The sequence below is a fragment of the Stegodyphus dumicola genome, chromosome 5, assembly GCF_044657685.1.
Source record: "Stegodyphus dumicola isolate Sdum_Otavi_A_Nest chromosome 5, ASM4465768v1".
Taxonomy (NCBI): Eukaryota; Metazoa; Arthropoda; class Arachnida; order Araneae; family Eresidae; genus Stegodyphus; species Stegodyphus dumicola.
The window spans coordinates 187,456,179-187,483,053 of NC_140772.1; the positions used below are offsets into that span (position 1 = coordinate 187,456,179).

General features: G+C 31.7%; 1 protein-coding gene across 5 annotated transcripts in view; it reads right to left on the minus strand.

Annotated features, from left to right (window-relative positions):
• The window catches only part of LOC118198806 (endothelial cell-selective adhesion molecule-like), an 847,091-nt gene that overhangs the window by 375,271 nt on the left and 444,945 nt on the right, over positions 1–26,875 (minus strand). For all 5 annotated transcript variants that reach the window (XM_085817476.1, XM_085817472.1, XM_085817474.1 and 2 more), the window contains one exon: positions 7,167–7,290. In XM_085817476.1, coding sequence (XP_085673602.1) covers positions 7,167–7,212 — 46 coding nt within the window. In that variant the 5' untranslated portion in view covers positions 7,213–7,290. The remainder of the gene's footprint in view (positions 1–7,166; positions 7,291–26,875) is intronic.

The window sequence follows — 26,875 nt, forward strand, 5'->3', positions numbered from 1 at the left end:
ATACTTAGCTTGTGTATAATGCACATTTTCAGTATTTTACCTCTTACATTTTGAAGAACAATTTTCAAATGAAACTTAGTTGCTAGTTGCTGTTTACTTCAATATTTTGAATGTTGCTTCCCAACAACCGAGCTCTATGCTAGTTAAGCATTCGTCAAAAATAACCGAACTCAACGATCATTTTCTCGTCTCGTTCCCGAAAACATTACTTAGACTGCACCATAATGGGCGAAATAATTACACATGAGAGAAAGGCAAAGCTTTTCCGAGATATTTATGGAATTTCTTTTCATACCACTGGCCTTTCGAGAAGAGTTTCTGTTCAACAATATTTAAGTGCTTCCTGGTAAATGAGTTTGCAGTGAAGTTATAAACTAAGAGACGTTACAATAAAATATTTAGATTCTTAAAATCGTCAACTAAGATTATGTTGTGTCCGCTAAACCCATTGATACATATGAATATGAGATGAGATGTGTGACTAGCGGAAGAAACATATAATTAAGAACTTACCCAGAATCAGGAAACAGACGCAGAATGACAAGAACCAAGCAATCACATGTGAATTATTTTATTCTTATTTTTAAGCGTCACTCTTTCTATAATAAATATAAATGATATTTAAATGATGGTTATAGCCAGGCAAACAAAATGGAGCACGCTGGTTCTTACATATTTTTCACATCAGATCTTTCTTACAACGTGATATAACGAATATTACGCTAATACTGCTGAACTCGTCGGCATAAGTATACCTATATCCATCTGTCCAAAATAAAAGTTCTGAGAAAACGCAACCGTGAAATATTTTGGTAGTCGACAAGCATAATCGGTAAGCAAACCTATTTCTTGAACAATGGAAAAAGCACATGCAACGGAACTTATACGAAGATCTACGAGGTAGATGAACAAGAACATACTAAAGAAGACATCTTTCGTGTCTATCTTACTATACAGTAGAAAAAAATAACAGCAGCAATGTTATACGAATCTGGAGTTTCACTTTACTAAGACTAACCAGAAAATTGAATTAGTGACACAAAAACTTGCATGGTTTTCCCAGGCAGCAGTCGAAGAAAAGTGGACATCAGCATCGGTAGGGAAGGAACAGGCCAGAAGATACATCCTTCACCCCCGCAAAACGCAGAAGGAGAAAAACCGGTTGGTGGAGTCTCTTCAAGAGTTGTCTTCTTTCGGTTACGATTAACAAAACGAAGTATAAATATAAAGTGCACACTTCCATGCCTCAGACAAAGAATATGTATTTTAACATAGACTTTCTTTGCCTCAGAGGCACTTTACAAGCATACCTCGTGTCCAAAAGTAGGGCAGACCGGTTTTTCTACCCCCTTGGTAACAAAAGGTTATTAAATTTAAACAGATAATTTGCCACTTGTTTGTATATTAGTTTTTCCATTTTGTGCAACAAAATATTAGAAAAATTGCACTCCTAATTACCTGACCCAAATGTATAATTAAACACAGCACAAAAGGCAAAGAAGATGTTTTCACATTTTCTACGATTACAAAGAGTGGGTCTACGTTTCTGAATGATTTATGTTTGATTTTTGTAGGTCATTGTCTTTGAGATTATCGTTGTCAGTGATTTTCAATTCTTTTGTATTCTGAAACATATATGTCGCATTCAAGGGTAGTTGTCTGAGGAAAACATTCTTCATAAAAATTCGCCTAGATGTGGATTTATATAATTCAAATATTAAAATAAAAGTATGCAATATTTCTTTAAAATTAAAGCATGAAGAAGAATTAAAAATTTTCTTTGTTTCTGACCAGAATAGACATCTTTATTTCTTGGCTCCCTTAAGAAATCGACTAGACTCCCAAAATGGTAAAACTGGCTTCGTAAACCATGTGTATCGTGATCAGATATTTCAGGCTGCAGTTTTCTTTTATAGCATTACTAAAAAATAATCGAATCGCTTAAATTTATAATTAATTTACTTTTGAAACGAAACTATGTGTGAACGGTGGAACACAATATAAAGCAGAATATTGCAGCGTAAAGACATATTCAAGAAAATAATTGCAGAAGTAACCACTAATAAAGTTGTTCATTTACAAAGAAGATCAGAATAAAATTATAAGATGCAACGGAATGTAATTACGAATACAAATTTGCTTTGTGTATCGATTGAAATGTAAGAATTGTATTCGTGAAATACTTGACATAAACTCTTATAACATAATCCTATGTTATGAACTTACGTAACTGGTTACCCGCGAGGTCTCGCACATGCTTCTCTGCGTTATGCACACAAATCTGTTCTGTGACACTGCAACCTTTCTGTGACATTGTTCTAACAGGCCTAAGTGTGACTAACCCTGAGGATATATGTATAACGTATTTCTGCTTACAGCTGATTGTATTGAGTTGGCCGTTTTCAGCGGATTTTACTGGAAACCATTCAATAGAAATAAATCTTAATAAAACGTCATTTGTAGAAATAATGTTCATTAACGTAAGATTTTCTGTATGAACAATTCATTCTTATAACTTAACAGCTAGCAATGCATATTTTTCAAGAAGAGCTTTATGTTTCACGATAGCGTTATGCATTATAAGATACACAAATAACCTTCGTTAATTAGCACACATAAAAAACATACAACTAAACAATCAAAACATTCACAACTGCAAATACACACAAGACAATTGAACTTTATGGTATACCACTAACGCATTAGCATTTTGTTTTCGGTTGGGCAAGCTTTATATATTCAGGTCATTGCCTGGTACGCAGACATTAATACACCAAGGAGATTCAAATAGTTTTCAACAATTAGTCAATATTCCTTGGAAATTTGTAGTTGCCTTAGGGAAATCAATACTAAGTGCATGTTCTGTGGCGAAATGTCCAAACAATTCCCAATACTAAATTTATTGGTAAGATTATTATTACTTTTTTGTTTTACGAGGCGTATTCGGAAACTAAGAACCTTTTTGAAAAAAAAAAAAAAAAAAAAAATAGTAAAACAATTTTTTTTTGAATCCAATTTTATTTTTACATGAAAATACATGTCTTAAACTATTTTTCAACATAGTTTCCGCCAATGATCAAACACTTCTCATAGCGGGTGACCAGTGTTTGTATACCATCGTCAAAGAAATCTCCCGCCAGTTTCGATAACCACGACTCCACAGCATTTTTCGTGTCATCGTCAGATCCAAAGGAATCGGAGAATGAGTGTGTCTCTACTCCATCGATTGTTGTTTCGATTCTGGTGTGAAATGACACACCCAAGTTTCATCACCTGTCACAATTTGGTTTAAAACGTTTTCTCCCTCATCACTGTACCGCGTGAGAAATGTCAGGGCACTACCAAGTCGCTTTGTTTTGTGAACATCAGTGAGCATTTTTGGAACCCATCGGGAACACAGTTTGCGATAATTCAAGCGGTCAGACACAATTTCGAACAAAACAGTACGTGAAATTTCTGGAAATGCCTCTGAAAGAATTGTCATTGTGAAGCGTCTGTTCTCATGAATTGCTTCATCAACTTTCCTTACCAAATCATCGGTGACAACAGAAGGCCGACCACTCCGAGCCTCGGCGTAGACATTTGTTCGACCTGCATTAAAAATTCTTACCCACTTTCTCACCATTCCATCACTTATCGCGTATTCATCGTAAACGTCTGTCACTTGACGATACATTTTGGCCGGTTTAACATTCCTCGCTTTCAAAAATTTAATCACTGCACGAATCTCACAGTCAGCGGGAGAACTAATTGTCTTAAACATTTTGAATGTGCACAGCAAACTGAAAACACAACATAGAGCAACCAAAATGGCGACAATTGAAAGTCAGTGAACAAGAAAGACTAGTGCGCATGCGCGGGACGCCTACCACAGCGCTGCGACCGCGCCAGAATGAAACGGTACTTAGTTTCCGAATACGCTACGTACATGTATATCATAACTTTAAATCGTATACGATCCTTTAAATCCTACAAATTTTTTATCTGTTAAAATGAAACAGATTTTCGGAGGTAATTAATGATAAGCTCATTCTTTGGCGATTACAATGTATGTAGCTCACCAGATATTATTATAATTATATTTTGAGTCGCTATCGTATCACTACGGAGTCTCATAAACTGCATGAATTAAGAAGAAAGATACTCGTTCTAAATTTTAGGAAAGCCAAGGCTCATTGGAATGAAAGGAAATTTTAGTATTAAGATTTAAAAAAAATATTTTTAATAGGTTAACTTAAAAATATCTGGTGATATATCAATGTTAATGCGAGGTTTTCCTTACATTATTTTCGTATTTTCTGTCCTCGTGCTTCATTTGCAGCTTCGCTAAAAAATCGCAAACGCTACATGGATGATAATATCTACTGCAAATTTCAATCAAAGCAGATTTCCTCCTACAGTCCAATACTCTTAAAAGTATTACATTGTTCTGAGATTATTATTAGAGAATTGTGGAAGAGGTTTAACACCTTGATGTTCATGCCTATATTTTCCTCTCTAGTTTGAGAACAGTAGTAGTATATTCGTAATTCCACTGACTGTAAGAAGCGCAAAATTCAAAGAAGTCCTTAGCTTCTGCAGCACTGTACTAAACATAATATTTGCAAATATTTTATTTTTCCTTACTTATATAGTATTTTAATAATAAGGTTTATAATTAATTTATAATCTGCGAGTACCTTTCTCTTGCATTCACAAATAAAAAAGAAAAATATTTTATTTGATCTTTAAATTCTATTTATTTTAAGATTGATCATTTTACTGATTTTTTGTTTTGTTTATCGGTTTACGAAATTCAGAAAAATCAAGGAAACAAAAGAAAAAATAATGTATTTTTTTAAATAGCTTTACTAATAGTAGAGCATGGAACTGAACATTTTTCAGAAAAAAAGAAAAAACAGAAGATGTGAATATTTTTGCCAGAAAGAAATATCTTTCTTTCAATGCTAAGAAAAAGAATGCCATGTTTTATTTACCATGGATGTGTATTGTTAATGTATTACTTATCATTAATGTATATTATTAATGTAGTGTTTAATATTAATGCAACAGTTATTGATATTTTACTAAAAGTAATTTTAATAATTAATTATAAAGGAAAAAAGTGTATTTTTGTTCTCTTTTTAGACTCAAACCATATTATTTTGTATTATTTTGTTCATACATTGTGAATTCGTCTAATATAACTTTGTGCTTGCAAATTTTTGTATGAATTGCTTCGTATAATACGAAAGAAATACATTACGAACTTCATTTTCACTTTTATGTTCTTTATTTCTTTTCATTTCCCTTTTTGTTAGCCGTTTACGTCAAATGTCACAGCGTTTTTTAGTAACTTAACGGCTCTGTATTACGAATGATAAAAACAAGATTAATTATCTTGTTATTTATGCATGAATGAAACAACACTTAGTAAATATTTGCTGATCGAATTATTGTGATAGGTTTGTTTTTATTTTCATGTATTTTTAAGGTTCATCTTTGAGCATATGCATCGATATCTGCGAGAAACAAAGTAAGACAAAAGATTTCTTTGAACTAGGAAATTTGTTTTGCTCCAAGTCGAACATCAGCAAAAACATATAATAACCTGTAGCATTAAAAGACGTATTTCCTTTTAAACGCCGATCATAAGTGTCTGTTCCAAAAGTATGAGAACGAGAAAATAAAAATCAATAACTTGCTTCATGATATGACATTTGACGTTGTTTAATGATCGTAATAACTTAATTTACAATGTAGGTTAACGTAGACAAATGACAAAATACTCTGTGACGTTGCGTATCTTTCGCTCAAAGACCGATTGCTCGGTTTTTTCCAGTTTAACTTATTTTCCGCTCAGATGACAGCAACACAAGGCTTGAAATGCCAAAAATAGTATTGGTTTGAAGCCTTTTATTAACTTGATATTAATATTTACAGCTTGTTTATGAGTATATCCTCATGCGTAAATATAGTTTTCTAATTAGCGATAGGATAAACGGGAAACATTGGGTTAATAAGACTCGGTTATACGAGATTCTAAAAAGAGCTATAAGTTCTACAAGGCTCCGAATTCAATATATCGCAAGTTAATTTTTCACATAAATATTTGAGCTTATTGTGTCCGTCTAAATATTTATGTGAATGAGAAACCAATTACTAAGTACCTTTTGTAGTTTTAGAGAGATTTTTAAAATTAGGATAAGTAAAAAAAAAAGATTTTAAAGTGAATCTATTGCTCTTGTTTTGAATGTTCAAAAGTTGTAAGATTATTTAAAATAAACGGTTTGTTTTCCACAAAATGCGCTATATTTATATATGGGGATATAACCGTAGAATTTAATGTGAAACGATTAGTTTTCATCTGTCTGGTTATAGAATCTAGAGTGCATTCTTAAAATATCTTTTTTTAGAGGAAAGAGCAGAATTTTGTAACCTATGGGGTAATAAATAAAACAAACATAACCAGAGGTAGATGACAAGAAGGCAGGCTCCAAAGCTCCGAGATTGGATTGTACAATAGGTGAATACAATTCTCAGCTGTAAGAAGAATTCATATTAACCTATAGTGAGCGATAGATGAGTACAGTAAAATCAACGAACTGGTAAATACCATATTTATTTTTCAATTAATTTACAGATTAATAAATAGAACTTGACTGTTGAATTCACTGGCAATATAGTCATTTGAAATTTGAATAGATTAAATGACAGTTAAAATGCTTTTGAAATACAAATATGCAATTTTTCATTTGAATAATTAATTAATTTAAGTGTTAATTTATCTCAAAACCTTATTAACTTTGAAATTTTTTGATTAATTTTCTAAAAGGAATGAAGAAAATGTGAAATAAAATAAAAATACCATTGTAATAAATAAAAATACCATATGTCGAGAAAAAGAAATAGTTACGATAACCCGAAAACTTATCAAAATTTCTCTTTACAGTTTTACTTGAGTTAGCAAATATAGTATTACAGACAGACTTATAAACGCTCTAGAAAAATCTCATACCTCCTTAGAAAAAACAAAGAATATACTATATTAAAAGCAAATTTTTCTCTTAAAATTAAAAAAATGAATGTATGTTAATTGAATTGAATTTCAGTCTTTGAAAGTATTAATTATCAAATAATATTTTATATCTTTCTATGATAAAATAATTTTTAAGAACCAAACTTACTGCACAAACAGGCGATAATTAGCAGAGTAGTCGCATGGTTCGGCATTGTCTTGAGCACTGGTGGAAAACTTCAGAAAGTCAAGTATTCAGATTCTTCTGACACATGCCGATCATTTTACAGACCCTAATGAAAATATATGTTAAATAAATCACAACAATTTCAACAGAAACATAATATGATAAATATTGATATTATTTCAATATTAAACTATAGTATTAATAGCATACACATGATGTTCGTGAATGAGACCTACAGGCTGTATTTCTTAAATTTCGATACAAGACATGAGCATCCAGGTACAGACTCCTTAAAATGGGATAGGAAATTTTATGAAAGCAGTTTATAAATGGGGGTGATACAGTTCATACACTCAGTCAAAAATAAAATTTCAATTTTATATTGCCGCGCGGAATGAAATTTTGTGTTAGAAAAATGCGAACTGTGTCTTAATAGTTTTCAAAAATAAAAAGTTTCCAGTTTTTACAATTAAATATGGGATTAGTGTTTAAAGGAATAAAGTATGCAGGTTCATTTTCGGACACTTAGAGACTGAACAAGCTTCACACTGTGAAGAATTAATTCAATAATTGTTTGTGCGAAGAGAAGAGCTCTTGGAAGAATTGGACTCAAATCCATGCAATCTGTTTCACAGGCTACAATGTTTCCTAATTTATCCTTTAAAAATAATTTTCACATATATGTAATCATTTCTTGTGACAGTGATTAAAAGATGAAATATGAAATGGACTGCTTTTGCGTTATACATTGATGATATGAACTGAGTAGTTTTTGTATAAGTGCTTAAAAGGAATATTCATAACATCATATTAAGGTGCTGTGCTTTAAAGGTTAAAACCCACAAAGGAAAAGAAATTTTCCTGTGATAAGAATAGAGACTTTCAAAATGGGAAAAATAATAATGCACATAAATTCACTTTATTTTACTAGCCCAAATGGGGCTATTAGTTCTGCAATGGGATTTTGCGTTGGTTTACTAAAAATGGCGTATTGCTTTTCAAATTGTTGCCACCCAGTATTATCGCTCTGCATTATTTTTAAAGAAATAAAATAATGAAGAATCTACATGTATGTATGCATGTATGCATATTCCTCCGTTGTGAAAAAACGATGGTTCCATCAAATTTTGAATAATGTAGTCCTCCACCCGAACATGTGCACAAGGAAGCCCGAATTTTGAATTTTGAATCTGTTGTATTATTTATTTCATATTTTTAAAAACTTTCGAATTTTTTTTTTTAAGAAACTAAGTGATTTGAAAACAAGCAGAGACAATACTGTTCGAAATAAAACATTTTGGTCTTCAGCGCGAGAGTCTATTGCCATTCGAAAAAATGTTTATCTCTAAGTTTTAATTAACAAATTCGGCGGTATGTTTCAATTCAGTAAAGCCTAAGGTACTTTTATATTTAATCTGGAAGGTTTCTGAGTAATAAACTATGAGTAATAAAACGATTTCAAAGCAATAAACCAGTTCTTAACAATAAGTTTTCTACTTTTTAATGTGATTGATTTAAATAAACAAGTATTAAAATCATGAGATGTCTAATTAGAAATATTCATTATTTTTATGAAATTGCATGATAAATATTTTAGGCGGCTTAACGCGCTACCGGCTAGTTTTTAAGGAAATAATATAGCGAACACAAAATGTGTATGGCAACATCCAACATTCTTTACCTTTAGTATAAAGAACAAAGTAGACATAGTTGAAAAGAGCCACATTTGAAATTTTTATTAGATATCAAGCATATCCAGTTACGGTCTCAAGTCGCACGTGGTTTTGTGGCTCATCAAATGCACTTATATTGTAACAAAAAATAGTTATATTTTTCAAATGAAATTGCACTTTAAAGAAAATATCACCGCCCAAGAACACGCGTTTTTTTTGCACTCAGTATTTATTTAAATTGCATTACTATGTAAAATTCCAAAATAATTTTTAAATGTGCTGTATGTTCGAACCTACATGGTAATAAAAAACAAAATTCGAATGAGGTAACAAACAAAATTCGACACTTTTTAAGACGACCACTAAAGGTTTTAGATGCTTTTGGTCCTTCGAGGAGGTGGTCATCTTGGAATGGAGACGTTCAGTGTAAATATATATATATTTTGCTCTCTCAAGTATGGTCACTTTCAGAGGTACCTGCACTGCATTTTTAGAATATATAACTGTTTATCCAACAACGAAGGTACATATAAATAAGCAAAGCATTTTACGGGGAATTATCTCGAGTTACCCTGAAAGGTAAAACATGGAAACAAATCTTTTATTGGAATTACAAGTTTCAAACGTGCCCATCTTTGCTTGCGATAATGCACTACATGAGGGGGATTATTGACAGCAATGACGAACATATTATTGCAAGAACATATTATCTCTGTAACCTTACATTTTATGGCATCTTTCAATTACAAATAAATTTCAAATCTCGTGGATCTTTCAATTACAATTTATTTACAAATCTCGTGGATCTTCAATTACAATTTATTTACAAATCTCGTGGATCTTTCAATTACAATTTATTTACAAATTTCGTGAATCTGATGGAAACACCGAAGATTTCAGGTAATGCTAGAGCCAGAAATCCATCGGAGTGAAGTCGGGGGATTACGGTAGCCATCAAACTGCAAAGTTACTTGAAATGACTGTATCACGAAACGGTAGACACGTCGAAAACATGTATTCTCAATTAAATACTTTTATTTCCCTTGCCTCTCTTGTATTGTCATTGGTCTTTTACAACGCTTTTCTTTGCAAATGTTTTAACGGCAGCAATTATCGTCATGCATATATCGCTTCAAAACCATTTATAGTTTTTCACTGCGCTGGTCAATTTGCGGAGGAGAAAGCTGAGTGTTGCCTTTTGAAAATTTCAAACGTTTTTCGTTGTAACCGCAACCGTGGGAGCTCTATTGTTTTAAATCATCACAATCTCGATCGCATACCTTTAAATAACAGTACCTAAAATTTCCTTTGGATTGGTTAAGCATATAGGCTACTAGGGGTCCAGTTCTTTTATGACCATCCTCTACGTACAGATACAAATTTGCATGAAAAGTAATCTTAAGTTCCTTTCTGTATAATGTAAAGTACATAAACACAGACGTAAATGAAAGTAACAGAAAATGAAGATTCATAGCTTTGGAACAATACTGATAATGATAATTTATAAGCCAGTCAAATTCAGGAAATGCTATTAATGCCGTTGTATGAAATCAAAAGTTCCATTTAATGGGAAGCATTATATTGCACATCTATTAATAATGATAGTTTTTCTCTTTTAAGCCGCATGCGGTTGAATTTACTAAAAGAAGGATTATTCGGCAGCGGAAATGATTTCCAGTATTGACAGAAAATGGACAGAGACTTAGAGAAGTGTATTTTTAGGCTCAAACTTCAGTGATAATTCAAAATGTCTTTTATATTATGTTTTCGAACAGTATCAATTTGCAATGAAAGCTGCCTGTTATTACGCGTGAACAGTATTGTTAAAACTATTTAAATCCAAAATATATCATCTAATTGTTATAGCAGAATTAAAAAAAAAGTAACAGATAAAATAAGAAATTCGCCGTTTACTCGCCATTCAGCGGGAAAAAAGTATTCACGAAATCTCAGAAATTCCATAAAGATTCGCGAAAGTAATTGCGGAATTTCGCGTCAGTATTTAATTACTGTTCTACTTAAATGTAAAGAAGAATTGTTAGTACTAGTTAATAGATTTTGTGTTATTCTTAAATAAAGTGAAAGGTTTTTTTTAAGTTTATTACAAAAAATTTCGTCCATTTTAAATTTCAGTAGATTCTTTGTAAAATCTTTTGACACAATATCTGATATCACAAAAGAATTCCGGAGATTTTAAAACATTCTTAAAAATCTTGAAATTCTTGTTAATTTCTTGTTAGTTTAGTGAAGCATTTATTTCTGTTTACAAATATTTAAACCGAAAAAATGTCTAGTTGCTGCTATTTATTATTTTTGACTTCTTAATGTGTTTCCCGTTGACATGAAGTTTGACCATCTCTGCACCACAAGTTACAAAAAGGTATTTGTGGTTTCATTATATGATAGTCTGATTTCCACTGCAAATGGCCACCTTATGTGGTAGTCTGTGATTACAGTAGAATCTAGGCTTTCCATTCACGCACAGTGAGCGATTTCAGGCATACAAATGCTAAATTCAAGCTATTTAGAGAGTGCAGATTCTTATTTCTGAAAGGTCTTTCTCGATGAGAAGAGCGGTTTTGCATACTGCTGTCACCTGGCATGACAAAACGGTACCTGCACAAAAGGGTCCATACCAGTAACGTAACAAGTAAGCTTAAATAAAACTTTTGACATTCCAAATTCGGTATTTATGGTTGTATTTTATAGTTACCACGTTAACAGATCTATGTCTTCAAAATGAAAGACTGGAAATTATACAAATGGTAATAAAAAAAGATCAGTTCACACTGACCCTATTCCATGTTTCGAATAACAAATATTTTTAAAATAGGGAAGATAATTTTATTGAAACTCAATTATCACTTGTGTTAAATAGTTTTTTAAATACAAAAAGTAACTTTTATATGATTGATCTGAAATGCTTCGTTGAGTTGAAGCATTTTAGATCATAAGATTCTGTGGTTTAAGGCATACAAGCCATTAAATTATTCACAAATATTTAACAGAATATAACGCGTAGCCAATCAGGAAAGTTTAAAATGCACATGCATTAAATGTGTAGTTGAATCAGCGGAACCATCGATCGAATGCCACTTCGCGTCGATGGCTGTGATTCATCAGTTCTTATGCCAAGTTGTCTTAAAGTTGAAAAGTTAGTTTAGGCAACATTCTTAAACCAGTTTTTGTCACGTACTAAGGTCTGGTTGCCTAGCGAACATCGTATGAACTAAGCCTTAAGCAGAAAGTCCAGCTATTAAGCTTTCATTGTGCTTTCACAAGTTAAATATAAAATGTTATATACATTTATCTATAAATTTCACGAAGATAAAGCAAAATGCAGAAATGCAATTTTAGCTGCAAGTTAGAATTTTTTCCCAATAAAACTTAGCGGTCATAAATAATAAAAAATGCAGTCATAAATAATGAGTAGTTATTAATAGTAAATACGACTATTAGTAATTTCCGCCTGCTAGTGAAGAATATCTTTCTATGTACTGCTGTTTGGTTGCATTAAAGTGAATTTATGATAGTAAATTTGCTTCCGTTCTTTCTTACGTGTAATGGTGTAGTCTTAATTTTGGTTCACCTATTTCAAAAATGATTTGACAGTAGTACGAATGCAAAATAATATTCAAATCATGAAAGCAAGAAAACTACTTATGGTGGTTTTAGCTGTTATTAGAACGTGTAAATTATATAAAAACTCTTTAATTCAAATAATTGTAATTCTAATAATTAACACATACATTCAGTAAGTCTAACTTGCTAAAAACTCTACGATTTATAAAGTTATATATATGCAAAATTTTAATTAAAAATAATAATGTTAAACATACACAATTAATAGGAAAGAATTCTGTTTATATATTAAGCCCAAAGGAAGTTAGCTCAGAAGGGCTACTAATTTCGTTTTGGCATTTTACGTGGATTCACTACAAACGGCGAATCACTTTTTAAATTGTTGCCAACAAATATTAGAGCCCTGTATTATATTTAAAGAAATTAGTAATGGAGAATATATATAAATGTATGTATATTTCTCGCATTGTGATAAAACAACGGTACCTAAGAGGCATCAAATTTTGAATAACATAAGTCTCCACCTGTGTATGGGCATCTGGAAGTCCAAATTTGGAATTTGTTTTATTATCTATTTCATATTTTGTAAAGCATTTATGAGTTTTTGATTAAGAAACCCAACGATTTCAAAGAGAGCAATGGTAATACTGTACGAAAAAAAAATATTCAATCTACAGCATGCGAGACTGTGTATCGGAAATTCTAAAGACATGCTGTTTTAAAATTATTTTGTGATATGGCTGTTGAATTGAATTTTTTGGTTTTTTTAGTGCGAAGAACATGATATATAATAAATAAGGTAACACACAGAACGTCAAAAAAACCCTTTGGGCGTAATATAAAATCTGAAAACCTTCAGATTTTTTTTCTAAATTTGCTGAAAGAATTTTCTATCAGAAATAAGAACAAGCTTGCCTTTTATAACATAATTTTTTTATCATATTTAAAAACTTAAGCTTATTAACCAAACTTATTTTTAAATATATACTTTTTACATAATTTTTATTTTTTACTTTAAAAGAAGGAATTTAGTATTACAATGGAAAGAAATGTAATGATAACGCAAGTTAAATATTTTTATAAAAAATTGTAGTTAAAATATAGACTGCTGAAAAAATTTAAAACAATGGTTAGATTAATTATTTTTATATTATATAAGCCTCTTAAAGTTTGTAATTATGTATTTAAGAAGTTCAAAATATTATCTGCAAAAAAGGAATTTTGCAGAAAATAACTATAAAGTAACAGAAGCATCGTCGCTTAGGTAATTATTCTAAGTACTAAGTAGCAAAAACTGTTTCATAAATCCGAAATTCTATTTTTATTTAATTAATTTATGGTTTTCAGAATATTTTCTTTTCTTTTCATTTGCTACTTCTTGAAATTAACAAATTTGATTAAACATTTTTTAACAAAATTCTTGAGCGAAAATTGCTATTGATTAAATGGGAGCTTTCTGAGCCTCAGCGTTTAGTCAGGGAACTCGTTTCTGTATGAATAATTTCTTTTCTTAATCAAAGAGTAAACCGCTACCAAGAGATTTTCATATTTTTACTTTATTTTAGAACTTATATGTAATAAACAAATAGTTCACTGCTTCAAATGCGAATAGTGAACTTACTTTTTTTTTATCTTATTTAAAATCGTTTACAAATATTATGAAAAAATATTATTTCGTTTCATTTCTGATGAGCAGAGCAATGGAGAGTAATTTTATTTATTTTTTTATGACGAGCAGTAGCCGTTGTAGGCTTTGGCCATTAATAAAGCCAGGAGCGATGGTGGTTCTATTATGGAGGCATCAAAGAGGTGTGCACATCCTAAGAAGGGACAGACAATTTACATCCAGGCTTTTTCCGGAATTCAAATCCGGGCTCTTCAGTAGGGAAGTCAGAGTCATTAACCAGTCACTTTCCCGTCTGGGTGGCTTTTTTATATAAATTAGTAAATCAGTAGATCTTCAGATCTTATAAACGAAGATTTCGAAAAATGCAGATATTCGGAAAGGAAAGCAAATGTTTGAACATTCTATAAAGAGCAACTATAGTGCCCCACGACATGCGTCACCTTGCGTTGTGTAGATACAATTTCATTTTCAGTCTGGTGAATATACATGAAGCGTGATTCCACTTAAGTGGTTAGGTCAACAATCACATGTCTAATATATTCCAACTAACATGTTTCAAATCCTTATTTCAGTTTGCATATCTGTTAGCAATGCAATTACCTAATAACTGAAATAGTTTAACCATCAGCAGTGCCTTTATATTTACACCTTTAACAGCATACATTACTTTCACTGTCACCTTTACTTTATGTAACGTTCATATTGCCATAATATGCGAAGCATATATTTTATCCCATTTGCTGTCTATGTCACTTTTATGATGCGTGCCACCCTCAAGATGTTTGTTTCAGATAACTGCATGTATTCATGTTTGGTTTTCCTGTAAAGTAGTCATATCCTCAGATAATAATTTTAGCATTCATTTTTATCCATACCTTGTGTAATCATACTAGATTAGAAGGCCTTCTTACTAGATAAGCATTGTTCATCTGTTTAATAGCATAAGCTCAGCTTCATTGCTATTTATACTTTAGACGACCGCGGCAGGGTTATCGACACTTATGGTTTTATCCAGAGACATTTTAACGACAAATCTAAGTCAGATTTAACGAATTAAATAGTATTCCGATGTCATAAGTCATTAAATCCGCTATGTCGATATTGTCTTTGCTCGAGTCGTCAAATATGTTCTTTAAATTTAGTGGAAAACTTTTAAATTTAAACATACTTTAAAAGTAAAGCTGCAATCTACAGATACCTCATTGGTGGCCAGATTTTTCTATTTATGTCATTCTAAAACTAATCGTTATGACCAAATTTCTAAAAATGTTGGAAACAAAATTTATGATTATGAGCTCCAAAATGACTATTATGAAACGAATGCAGTCACAATCAGTACCTCAAATGAGAAAAGGAAACTTATATTTTTTCATACTGCTGTATTTTGAATGATTTCTGGCTGCGAAATGGCCAATGCCATACCGTTTAATTTCTTACGGAATTTTCATTTTTCAATCACGTGCACTAGCTATTATAGGCGTGAACCACTGCTTACTTTATTATGGAGCCACCTTAACAGTGGAACCCTGTTGCCTTCTGTGAAGGAAAAGACAATTTACGGGATTCAAACTCGGGCAACATGATACGGCATTCAGAATCACTAATTACTTTCCAATCGGGCTTCATGGAATATTTTAAGGTAACATTATAAGTAATTTTCGACTTTCCTATTGCGTGCTCTCTTTGTCTAACTGAGCATATTCAGCTGACGATCGATCCATCTAAGGATTAGATGACTTCTCACATTTCATCTCTCAGAAAAATCTACATCCTTCAAAAAAAAAAAAAAAAAAAAAAAAAAAAAAAAAGGAGGTGGACAATAATTACTCATCATGTGGTTTTGCCGACTAGATTTCGTTTCCCTCTATCTAGTCGCTCTTTAGTTGCGAGATAGTTGGAATATAAAGAATTTTCGTCTTCCACCATGCGTGCTCTTGTGGTGCAACTGATAGCATAACCGATTTATACAGGAAAATTCCGGTGCTCGTGCCTCAGAGAAGGCATAGTTGATTACAGCTATGGCTTCAAAGAAAAACTAATGTGTCTACAAAGTGTACCTTAATATTACATGCACTATACATGAAATATAATCACGTATTAGGTCTAAAGATACAAGCATTACTGAAAATGTTTAACAAATGGAATATTTCACTATTGGGAAAGCTTAACAATTGGGACACTTCTGCAAAAATGAAGACTCTCGTTTATTTACTTATTTATTTTTTTATTTTTAACAGCAGTTGCGAATATCGGCAAACCGTCATGTGATTAGGGCATATGTATTTCAAGAAGCAAGTTGCGTACTGATGTACGTGCATTGGAAATGTAACACATGGTCTTTAAGATACTGCTATTTTCCTCTATGAAGCTGCGAGTAGTCAAGAGGTTAATAATCGTTGAATATTAGTAGTTCGGCACTTGTTTGTGCCAAGCGAGTAGGCTGGTTTCAGGTGTGATTTTCGTGGATTTTCCCAATGTACAAACTAACCATTCGCCTTAGAGCATCTTCGAAGGCATCTCTTCCCTTAGGCAAACAGCTCTCGTGATCTTTGCCACATTCAAATAATCTAAGCTATAAAAAGTGAATTGGACATTCTGCATCTGTATAATCACTTAAAATGAAAAATTACCTGCAGTTTATCATAAATGCGGTGTTGCAGACCAACCTGTGGAAAAAAAGGCAAAAGCTTATCGTAATTTGAGTTAATCTTCAGTAAAAATGCTGATTATACGACAGAAATCAAATATAAGCTTTTCACCTTGAAAACCAAATAAGTCTTCTCGAGGCAGCCCACCACCGACCCCATAGTATAATCGCTAAAAAGTGGTGGTTTGATCTGGAGTTTGAATCCAGGCGAATGGGCTGGCTGTGTGGGCATGTGTAAAGTGTATTACAAGCAAGTTTCCCCTAGAAATTCCTCATCGGAGGCATTCCTCCCCATAGGCAGATAGATAGTCGCACAATGCTTTGCCATAACCATATATAAGCCAAACCAAATCAATCTTACTCAACCGTATTTCCCGCCTAGTTTGTTCAACGCTGCTTTACGTGCGCGGTACTTATGGAGCTTGTGCGTTGAAAACTACCTGAGTAACAAAAGCCCGTAGTATTTTCAAAACAAAGCACTTACTTAATAGCATTAATAAAAAATATGTATTTTGAGGTAAATATATATTACCAATTTTTTAAATGCATTTAATCATTCATTTCCTTTAAGCTTCATTCTGGTAATAAAATGTGGGCTAAGCTATACTCCCATATTATTAGAAAGTATATTTTTATGATTTTCAACCTACCAGTCTTCTTCCTAATCTAAGAATAACTCAATAACTCATGATAAAGCATTTCTAAATAAACAAGGAACAAATAAGAATTCGTTAGAATGTTAATAAACAGTAAAAATTGGTTTAAGATATGTGCGTGCTTAAACCAAATCATGACCACAAGTTAATATTAGTCTTTGCAACACGCCGATTAGTTTTTGACGTGCGTAAGCTATAATATTTCGTTAAGTGCTATCCTTTTCGCATTATCTCATTTTCACCGAACAGAAAATGTGCTTTGTTAATTTATGCATTAAAACGCTTGGTAAAACGTTCAAAATGTAAATATCGCACTAGATTTTATTTAGAATGTTAAGTACTTGTTTATTCAAGAAAGGTTTAGGTTTAAGGAACACATTATATAGAATATTCAGCTTAATTTTCTGCGTCATAAATCTAGTACGTCATCTAGTTGGCATAAATAAACTCAATTAGTTTCGTATATTATTCAAAAGGAAAATTAATTTAATTTAATATAAGAGGCATGAAATTTAAATGTGAAAATATCTAATTCCTCTAGAAGAGATACAAAATTGATATTCAAATATTTCATTTCTTTCTTACATAAATATTTATCATATTATATTTTCCAGGTTTTTCTGTTTGATAAAGAATAATGATTGGATAAGCAAAAGGGAATATTTACTTTCCATAACTCCCAAAGAATATTTATGACAAATGTTACTCAAAGGGGCAATTTGCCCTGAAGCGCTATCAATTTCATTTCGGCATTTTGCATTGTTTTGCTATAAATGTCGGTACACTTTTCAAATTGTTTCCAACAAATATTACTGCCCTGTGTTATATTTAAAGAAATTAAATAATAAAGAATCTCCATAAATGTATGTACGTTTCTCGCATTGGGATAAAATAACGGTACCTAGAGCTATCCAATTTTAAATAACGTAATCTTTTACCGAATATGGTCAATTGGAAGCCCAAATTTGGAATTTGAAATTTGTCTTACTACCGATTTCATATTTTGAAACACTTTAACAAATTTTTTATTAAGAAACTCAACGACTTCAAAGCGAGGAATGGCAACACTGTACGAAATAAAACATTTTATCTCCACCGCACGAGACTGTGTATCGGAAATTCTAAAGCTTTGCTCATTAAAAAATTATTTTGCGATATTGCTGTTGAATTGAATTTTATAGTTTAAGTGCAAAAACATGATATTTAATAAATAAAAATTACACACAAAACGTTAAAGAAACGCCCCTTTGGGCGTAATTGTGAAATATGAAAGATTTCAGATTTTTTAGTCCAAAGCGGCTTTGTTGTTTGATGGACTATTGTTTTGCGATTTTGCGTCGATTCACTACAAACGACGAATCATTTTTCAAGCTGTTTCCACAGAGTATTATCACCCTATGTTATATTTAAAGAAATTAAATAATGAAAAATCTGCATAAATGTATGTATATTTCTCGCATTGTGATAAAACAACGGTACATAGAGCCATCGAATTTTGAATGCCGTATTCCTCCTATGGATATGGGCATGTGAAAGACCGAATTTGAAATTTGTTTTATTATCGATTTCATATTTTGTAAAACTTTAACGAATTTTTGATTAACAAACTCAAGGATTTCAAAGCGAGCAATGGCAACGTTGTGCAGAAAAAGCATTTTTTTTCTTCAGCGCGTGAGTCTCTGTATCGGAAATTTCTAAAGGTATGCTCATTTTATAACTATTTAGCGATATTGCTTTTGAACTGAATTTTATGGTTTAAGTTCGAAGAACGCGATGTTTAATAAATAAGTACAACACACAAAATGTTAAAAAAAACGGCATTTTAAACGTAATTTAAAATCTGAAAAATTTCAGATTTAATTTTTTTTTTATTTTTAATGAAATAGTTCCATAACTTTCATTGTTTAGTCGATGCGGAAACTTAAATATTATCTAATGGGTATCTTAAAAACCATAGGATTCAAGGAAAAGTTGCTTAAAAGTCGAATCTCTAAACATTCGGCCAATGTTTCCTTGGATCTAATTGCCAAGATTCTGATCCGCCAACTTTGCATCTGATTTGAAATATTTGTTCTCCGAATTCTTGCATTTGCAATTTTCTTCCCTTTAAACGTGTTCAATGAACGTATTATTCTAGGAAATATTGTTTGCTATCTGCAGTATTCCGCACACTCAAAGCTGCTTTAGATGTTGATGTTGATGTATTTAATTATGGCAAAGCACACGAGGGCTATCTGCCTAAAGGGAGGGATGCCTTTCGTGGAGGACTTTCTAAGGGAAACTGGCTCGTATACACGTTACACATGGGGAAAACCACGAAAACGCCCATGCAGCCAGCCCGTTCGCGGGATTCGAACCTCAGACCGAACTACCAGTGTTCAGCGTCTTTTACCGCTCGGCCGCTGGTGGGCCCAAAGCTGCTTTAGTCATTGTATCTTTTGGCATAATATGTCACAAGTCTATAGGACTACGTTAGAGATATATTAATTTCCTTTTCACCAACCACTAATACTGCATGATGTCAAAAACGGAAATATCATTGTTGGGAAGACGTTAGCAAAGGATGAAAGGGAGGAGCTAGAGGACAAATTAATTTTTTTGAATAATTCCATTTTATTTCTACATTTACTGCATCTAGGTTATCTATTATTCTTAGGATCATCCTTAGGGAGAGTAAGAGAATTAAACAATAATAGAAACTTATCTCATCACGTCTAGGACGAAGTACAAGCAATCAATAACGAAGCTGTATTTTTATCAAAATAAAGAGCACAGTAAATGTAATGATAAAAACGAAGTTTGGATTGAAAAAGGGATCACAGTGTATCTCCTTAGATTGTACACTACTATGCATAGTAATGAAAACATGTAAAATAAATCCATAAACCACAAATTGAAAGATAACAGACATATTTTGTTTTTCTATCATGCTTTGATTTTCAATTTTTCAATTCAAGATTTTAATGCAGTATCGAGTTTTTATTTATCGCTGTAATCAAAGGCTGCGGAAAAAAGAACACTTCTATATCTCCCGTACTACTGGGTCGATTGAATAAATTCAAACTGCGTTCTTCATGTCTCGAAAGCGCGACTTAGGATATGCATTAGATTTATATATAGCGTTGTTCTAATACAGGTATTTTGACACAAAACCGGACTATTCCTGAAATGACATGGCAATTTATTTCCGTATTTCGATTCTACGGCTTAAATTATGTCAAACTGATAAGTTTTGTAAAAATCGCACAAGTAGTTTTTAAAGTTTCCTCTCAAAAGTTTAGCTTTTCAATGTTAATTGAACTTAAAATATATTTATTAATATCTCTTTTTTTTTTTTTTTTTTGAACTTACTTGATTCCTTCTTTCAGAATTCAAAATTTAGGCTTAATCCAAATATAATTCGCACATTTCGTACAATTTATTTTTTAAATTTGTATTTTAAAATAATTTTATAAATTTTTCGTAAAAATTTGTATTGTAACCCGTAACATCATCTTAAAGTAGATTTATTTATAGGCAAACCTGCAAAAAATTAGTTTTTTATTCAAAATTTTCTAAGATATACATGAATTTACATATTGGAGCGTTTCGAAATTTCTATCTTTTTTGGGGGGCGATAATAACGCCAAACGATGATACGCACTTTGTTAAAATTGTTTGAAAATATAACGATGACTTTTTTTCCGCTCGTCTACAATGAAATAAAGAAAAGGGAAATAGGTTGCTATAAATTAAGTTTGCCAATTAAATTATTGTTGGCTAAAACTGAAAAAAGTAAGCCTAAGCCAAGATAAAGTTTTGAATTTCACCGTAAATGTCGCAACACATTTTACAAAATTTCATATTTAGGAAAAATTTGAGTCGTAGAATCGAAATATAGGAAAAATTGGCATGTCATTTCAGAAAAAGTCCGATTTTGTTTTAAAACACCTATGTTTGAATGATGCTATATATAAATCTAGTATATATCCTAAGTCGAGCTTTCGTGGCATGAAAAATGCAATTTGAATTTCGTCAATTGGCCCAGTAGAACGGGAGATATGAAACTGTCCTTTTTTCTCGCAGTTTACAAGAAATTTCCCACGTAGTAGAGCATGATAAGGCAAGTTTCTTTTTCAATTACTGTGTAATTAAATGAACAGAACCCAAATGAAAGTTTGCAATTGCTTGGAACGTGATACTCCACGATTATCGAAGCTATAGAATGATTTTTCATAGAAATCCTTTCTGCGTACTTTTGTTTGATAGCACATGATGTTCTTGGAAAATAAATTTTTATACATACGGTAATGCATTAATCCTATTTGACAGCATAATATACATGTAAAAATTACAAAATTAGATATTAATATTTTTATCTTCATCTGTGAGTAATTGCTTTCAGTTAATCAGAGATAATCCTGCTTCCGTTATATTTTACACTGCTATTTTTATTTATATCATGTCAAAATTGAATTATTAATATGTCTGATAATTGCCAATTTAATTTTAGTTCAAAATTTAAAATTAGCCACAGAAACATTTATAACATAACTCTGCCATGATATTGCTCTATAGGATTCTCTTAAATCATTTATAGCTCCTCAAGCGATTTTACTAATTATTTGAATCACTGAACACCATTTACTTTGGAAGGAAAGAAAAGTTAAAAAAAAATGATGTAACTGGGAGCTTAAAACAACAATCAACAAGAGAGCGATTTATGTTTTTTAACATGTCTTTAATCTAGTTTCTGTCATTCATTAAGCAAATTTTGCTTTACTTCGAGATATCTTACATTTCTCACTCAGCATCATAATTATTACTATTTAGCAAAAACTTATCAAGGGAATAATTTTCAAGCAACTGATGAATAGAATAATCTGAAATTTGCATTACTGCATATCTCATTTTGCACCAGCTGTGCAACTTATAAGCAATAAGGAAACAGCGAAACAAATAAGGTTATTTAATAAAGTAAGAAACAAAAACAGCATGTTTAATTTATTGGATACCAGTTTTTAATTTCTAATACGCTTGGGATCTGGAAGATAAACATATTGAAAATAATAAAAGTTTAAAATTAAATAGTGACAGAATGGTGGAAAGGCTTATTATGTAAGCACACATGTAAGCATGATTTTCGTTTCAAAAATTATGAGCACCATTCAGATATATAACGGTATTGTAAAATAACGCTTTATTTTTAAGTTCAAATACTTCTTAGACGTGTATGTCGCTGATGTAAAGAAACTGCATTAATGTAACTTTAAATAATTGATATACAAATTATTGTCAAATTTCGATAATAATATTCTCATATAATGTAAAATCTAGTACAGATACGCTTGAACTACGCAAATATTTAAACCAACTTCAATGGACAGGAAACTGAATTTCATATTTTATGCATAATTATTAATACAAAATTCATCGAGATAAACGAAAATTGTCTCTAAACTTGCAAATACTGTTGATAGAGCACACCTAATAATAGAGAAATTTTTCGTAATGATAACTAACTCAAGGTTATTGAAGGTGAATTGAAACGCACCAATGCACTACTAGCCGAGAGGATAAGACTGTTGAATACTAGTATCTCCGGGGCTCAAATTCCTACAGTCGGTGTGATTGTATGGCGTTTTCGCCGTCTTCCCAGCACGTAACGAGCCAGTTTCATAAAGGTCTTTCACCAAGATATGCCCTCTTAGGCAAATAGCTCTCATGAGCTTCGACTTAACCAGTTAACCACCCAAAACATACTTTAAAGTATTTTTCGAAACATTGTTTCATTTTAATTGAGAAGCGTTAAAGTAAAATTTGCTTACGATGCTTCTGTAGCTGCTTCACGGCGCGTGCTTCAAAGTGCCATTTTAACATGCTTCGAAATTTAGGATTGTTAAATCAAATTTTTAGTTTAAACCTAAACCATGCAGTTACGTATTATTTTGTCCACGAAAACGTTGGCATCATCGAGTGCAGATTTTGCGGCATTATTTATACAGGCATAGAACAAAGGATTAAATGTAACCCTTTAACTTTTGATTGAAGAGGGAGAATATGATTGATATTTGTAATTTGTTATTGAAAATGGAAAGTACCCCACATTATGTTCAAGAGTACTCAGTCTTATCACTAGAAAAGACGTGAAAAAAGGCCATAACAATTAAATAAAATGTTGTTCTTATTTTTTTTTAATGTTTGTTATTATATTCTACTTTTTCAGTATTTAAAGCAGATATTGAATTACCAGAAATAAAATACTGTTGCTATTCTAGCTATTACTATTAAAAACATTCAACAGATACAAAATTCTCATTGCTTAGTCTAAGACGCCAGAATTTCTAAAGAACGGAAATGCATCGTAACAATCAAACTATGCTAATAAGCAACCTGAAACAATCAAACAAATAGTTTATAGAACTTAAGTATTTAGAAAAATTCCAGTTTTCCAGATTAGTTAAGATTACACATTATCCGGATAATCGTATTTCTTTTTTCTGTGGGTCAAATTCATATATACTTTAATGACGATGACTAATGTATTGCAAATAATAATCATGCAACGCAAAATATTAAATTTTATATTTTATTCACTTTATTCTTAAGAATAAAAATTAACAGTTGATGATTTACAGAACAGCCTCCATTATCATTCATGGGTCAGTCTTGCAGAAGCATTAATCTAACCTTGTGATGTAGCATTAAAACTATTGTTTAAGTTGAAAGCATATGCTGTTATTTTCATTTCACAGGGTATGTTGCAATAACAGTTTGAACAATTATTTTGATACTTGATTATATAGCTTAATAAATACTACTTAAAATTTTGAACGTATCTATAACACACATAATTCATAAGGTACATTTTGCTTAAATTAGGATGTAGTAGGAAAACAAAAACTTAAAAACATATTACAAAAATAAGATACCTCAAATTTTAACTATATAACGAAATGATAAAATGTAATCTTTTTCTTGGGATATGGTTTTGATGATTTCAAGAATATGTTGAGTGGGAGTGGTAATTACAGGTATTGGTGTTTCAGTACTGCAGAAATGCCCTGTTGTTCTATATGCATGTACAGAGATTTTGGCATTAAAATAAAAATATACCACTTCCTCATAGCAGTTTTGGAAAATTTAGGCTATCTTACCGTGTCGCTCAGAGGGTTTAAGCAGAAATAAACCAATTTAGTTCGACGTAGAACTATAATAAAGCTCTATCAACTTTAATGGCGATCAGGGTTAATGTTATTTGGATTACGGCAAAGTACGCCGTAATCCAAAAATGTACACGATGAATACCTGCCTAAAAATGATGCCTTTGGCAGACTTTTAAGAGAGACTTCCTCATACTCGCGTTACATATGGGGGAAACTTAAAAGCCTCCCAAGCAGTCAGCCTCTCTGTCGGGATTTAAACCCAGGTCGAACTATCAGCGGTCAGCGATCTTACCGCTCGACCGTTGTTGGTCTAGAGAGCTACCAGACACAGGTTCCTAATTTTCAAAAGCGATACGTTTTTGAAATTCTCAAATTTAATTTCAATAATGTGAGCGATTTGTGTCTGAATACCCTCGTAGTCGACAAAGTTGTGAAATTCCTTACAGAAGGGTGACTTTCTTTATTCATGACACATGAAAACTTCTACCAGCTTTTAATGCATACATTTTTGAATTGGATTTATATTGGAAGGAATGGAATGAGTGAGAGAGTGAGAGAGTCGTTTTTTAATTATAATCAAGAAAATAACATTTATTTATGACATTTTGAGGAACTTTGCAATTTTAGGGATAAACTTGTAGAGGTAGCCCGGAGGATTAAAACCTACGGTAATGTTTCTAATTTTACGGTTCCACTGGAGAATTTCATATGAAGAAATAAATAAATATGTTAATTGAGATACAATTTACGATTGACGAATAATATATTGGAGATTTTTGGATTACGGCTAAGCAAACAAGGGCTTCTGCCCAACGGAAACGATGCTTTCGTGAAGGCATTTTAAAGAAGACTGGCTCGTGTTCACATTACACATTAAGAAAATTACGCCAATTTCCGTTCAGCCAAACTTATCGACCGGGATTTCATCCGGGTTAATGAAATACCAGTGTTCTACTATTTTGCGTTAGATCGCTGTTGAGCATGGTTAAGTGAGATTATTTAAATAAGGTAAAACACAGAAGGATTATTTATCTAAGGGGCTTAGAAAGTTTTCACGGAAGACTTTAAGTGAAATTAGGTCTAATTCATGCTACCATATGAGGAAACCACAAAATCCAACCATGCATGCAGCCTGTTTGCCTGGGATCGAACTTTGGCCTGATCGCCCACTATTCAGTGGTCTTAGGCCATTGAGGAGGCATAATATCTAATACATAGCCCATTAGTGAAGAATTTGTTGCATCAATAAAAATACAATTTCCTGGTTTGATTTGAATTGACCAGAACTAATTACTCATTTTGTCCTTATTTTTATTCAAATAAGAAATAATTTCATATTTTAATTTTATTAAAATAAAAACAAGAGTATGTGTGTGCTTAATTTTATTGAAAATGGCTGTGCGAAATATAATTTCACTGATTCAATGTTTTTTCAAAAGTGCATATTTTCCATCTGTCGCTTTGGAAAAGTGAAAAAGTTTATTTTTCGTAAGTGTACAATCTTTATTGAAATAAAATGTATTAAAAGAAATAATTAAATTAGCTTATTATTTCTAACATTTCCCTTTATCATCATAAATCAAATTTTTCTCGTATGGGAAAAATATCTAAAATATTAAATAAATTTGCTAAACTATTTATTAGAATTTATTCATAAGAGGGGTTTTAAAAATAATTTAGTGTAAATTCAGTGTAATGAGTATTGGATTCCCAATATAATGAGTACAATGAATATTTCCGTATAATAAATATCTTTAATCCACTTCAAATCCCGAATTGCATTATTACTCACTTTAACCCACCTTGGGAAACAAAACGCAAATAACAAAAATCCGAAATATATAAAGTGAGTTGCATACTATACCAATAATTCTTACAATTTTATCGTTGTCTGAAATATCGATTAAAAACTATTAATGAAGAAATTATGCAAGGATTCCCATGTCATGTGGTTCTGAGTATACGTTTGGCCCAAAAATACAACCGACGAATATTTATAGTTCATCCGCTTTCAAATTCCGGCGAATGATTGTTTCATGAGGATTTTCACAGATTTTCTCCGCATGTAACATGAATACAATCCGAGTTTCCTTAAAAAGCACTTCACAAAGGAGTCCCATAAAGCAAAAGTCTATTTTTCCATAATCCAAAAAATCCAATCCAGTTCATTTCCACTCATGTCATTTTATTTATTTATTACTCAGTCCAAAAAAAAGTTGCAAAGTGTATAAGCCGTATAAATATTCGACAAAATGTAGAGAGCTTTCATGAAAAAAATTTGTATAGAAGTTGAGATTAACACTAGGTTGCGTCCTTCACCGATATTTTGCAATAGAGCATTTAATGGATGTATAAATATTC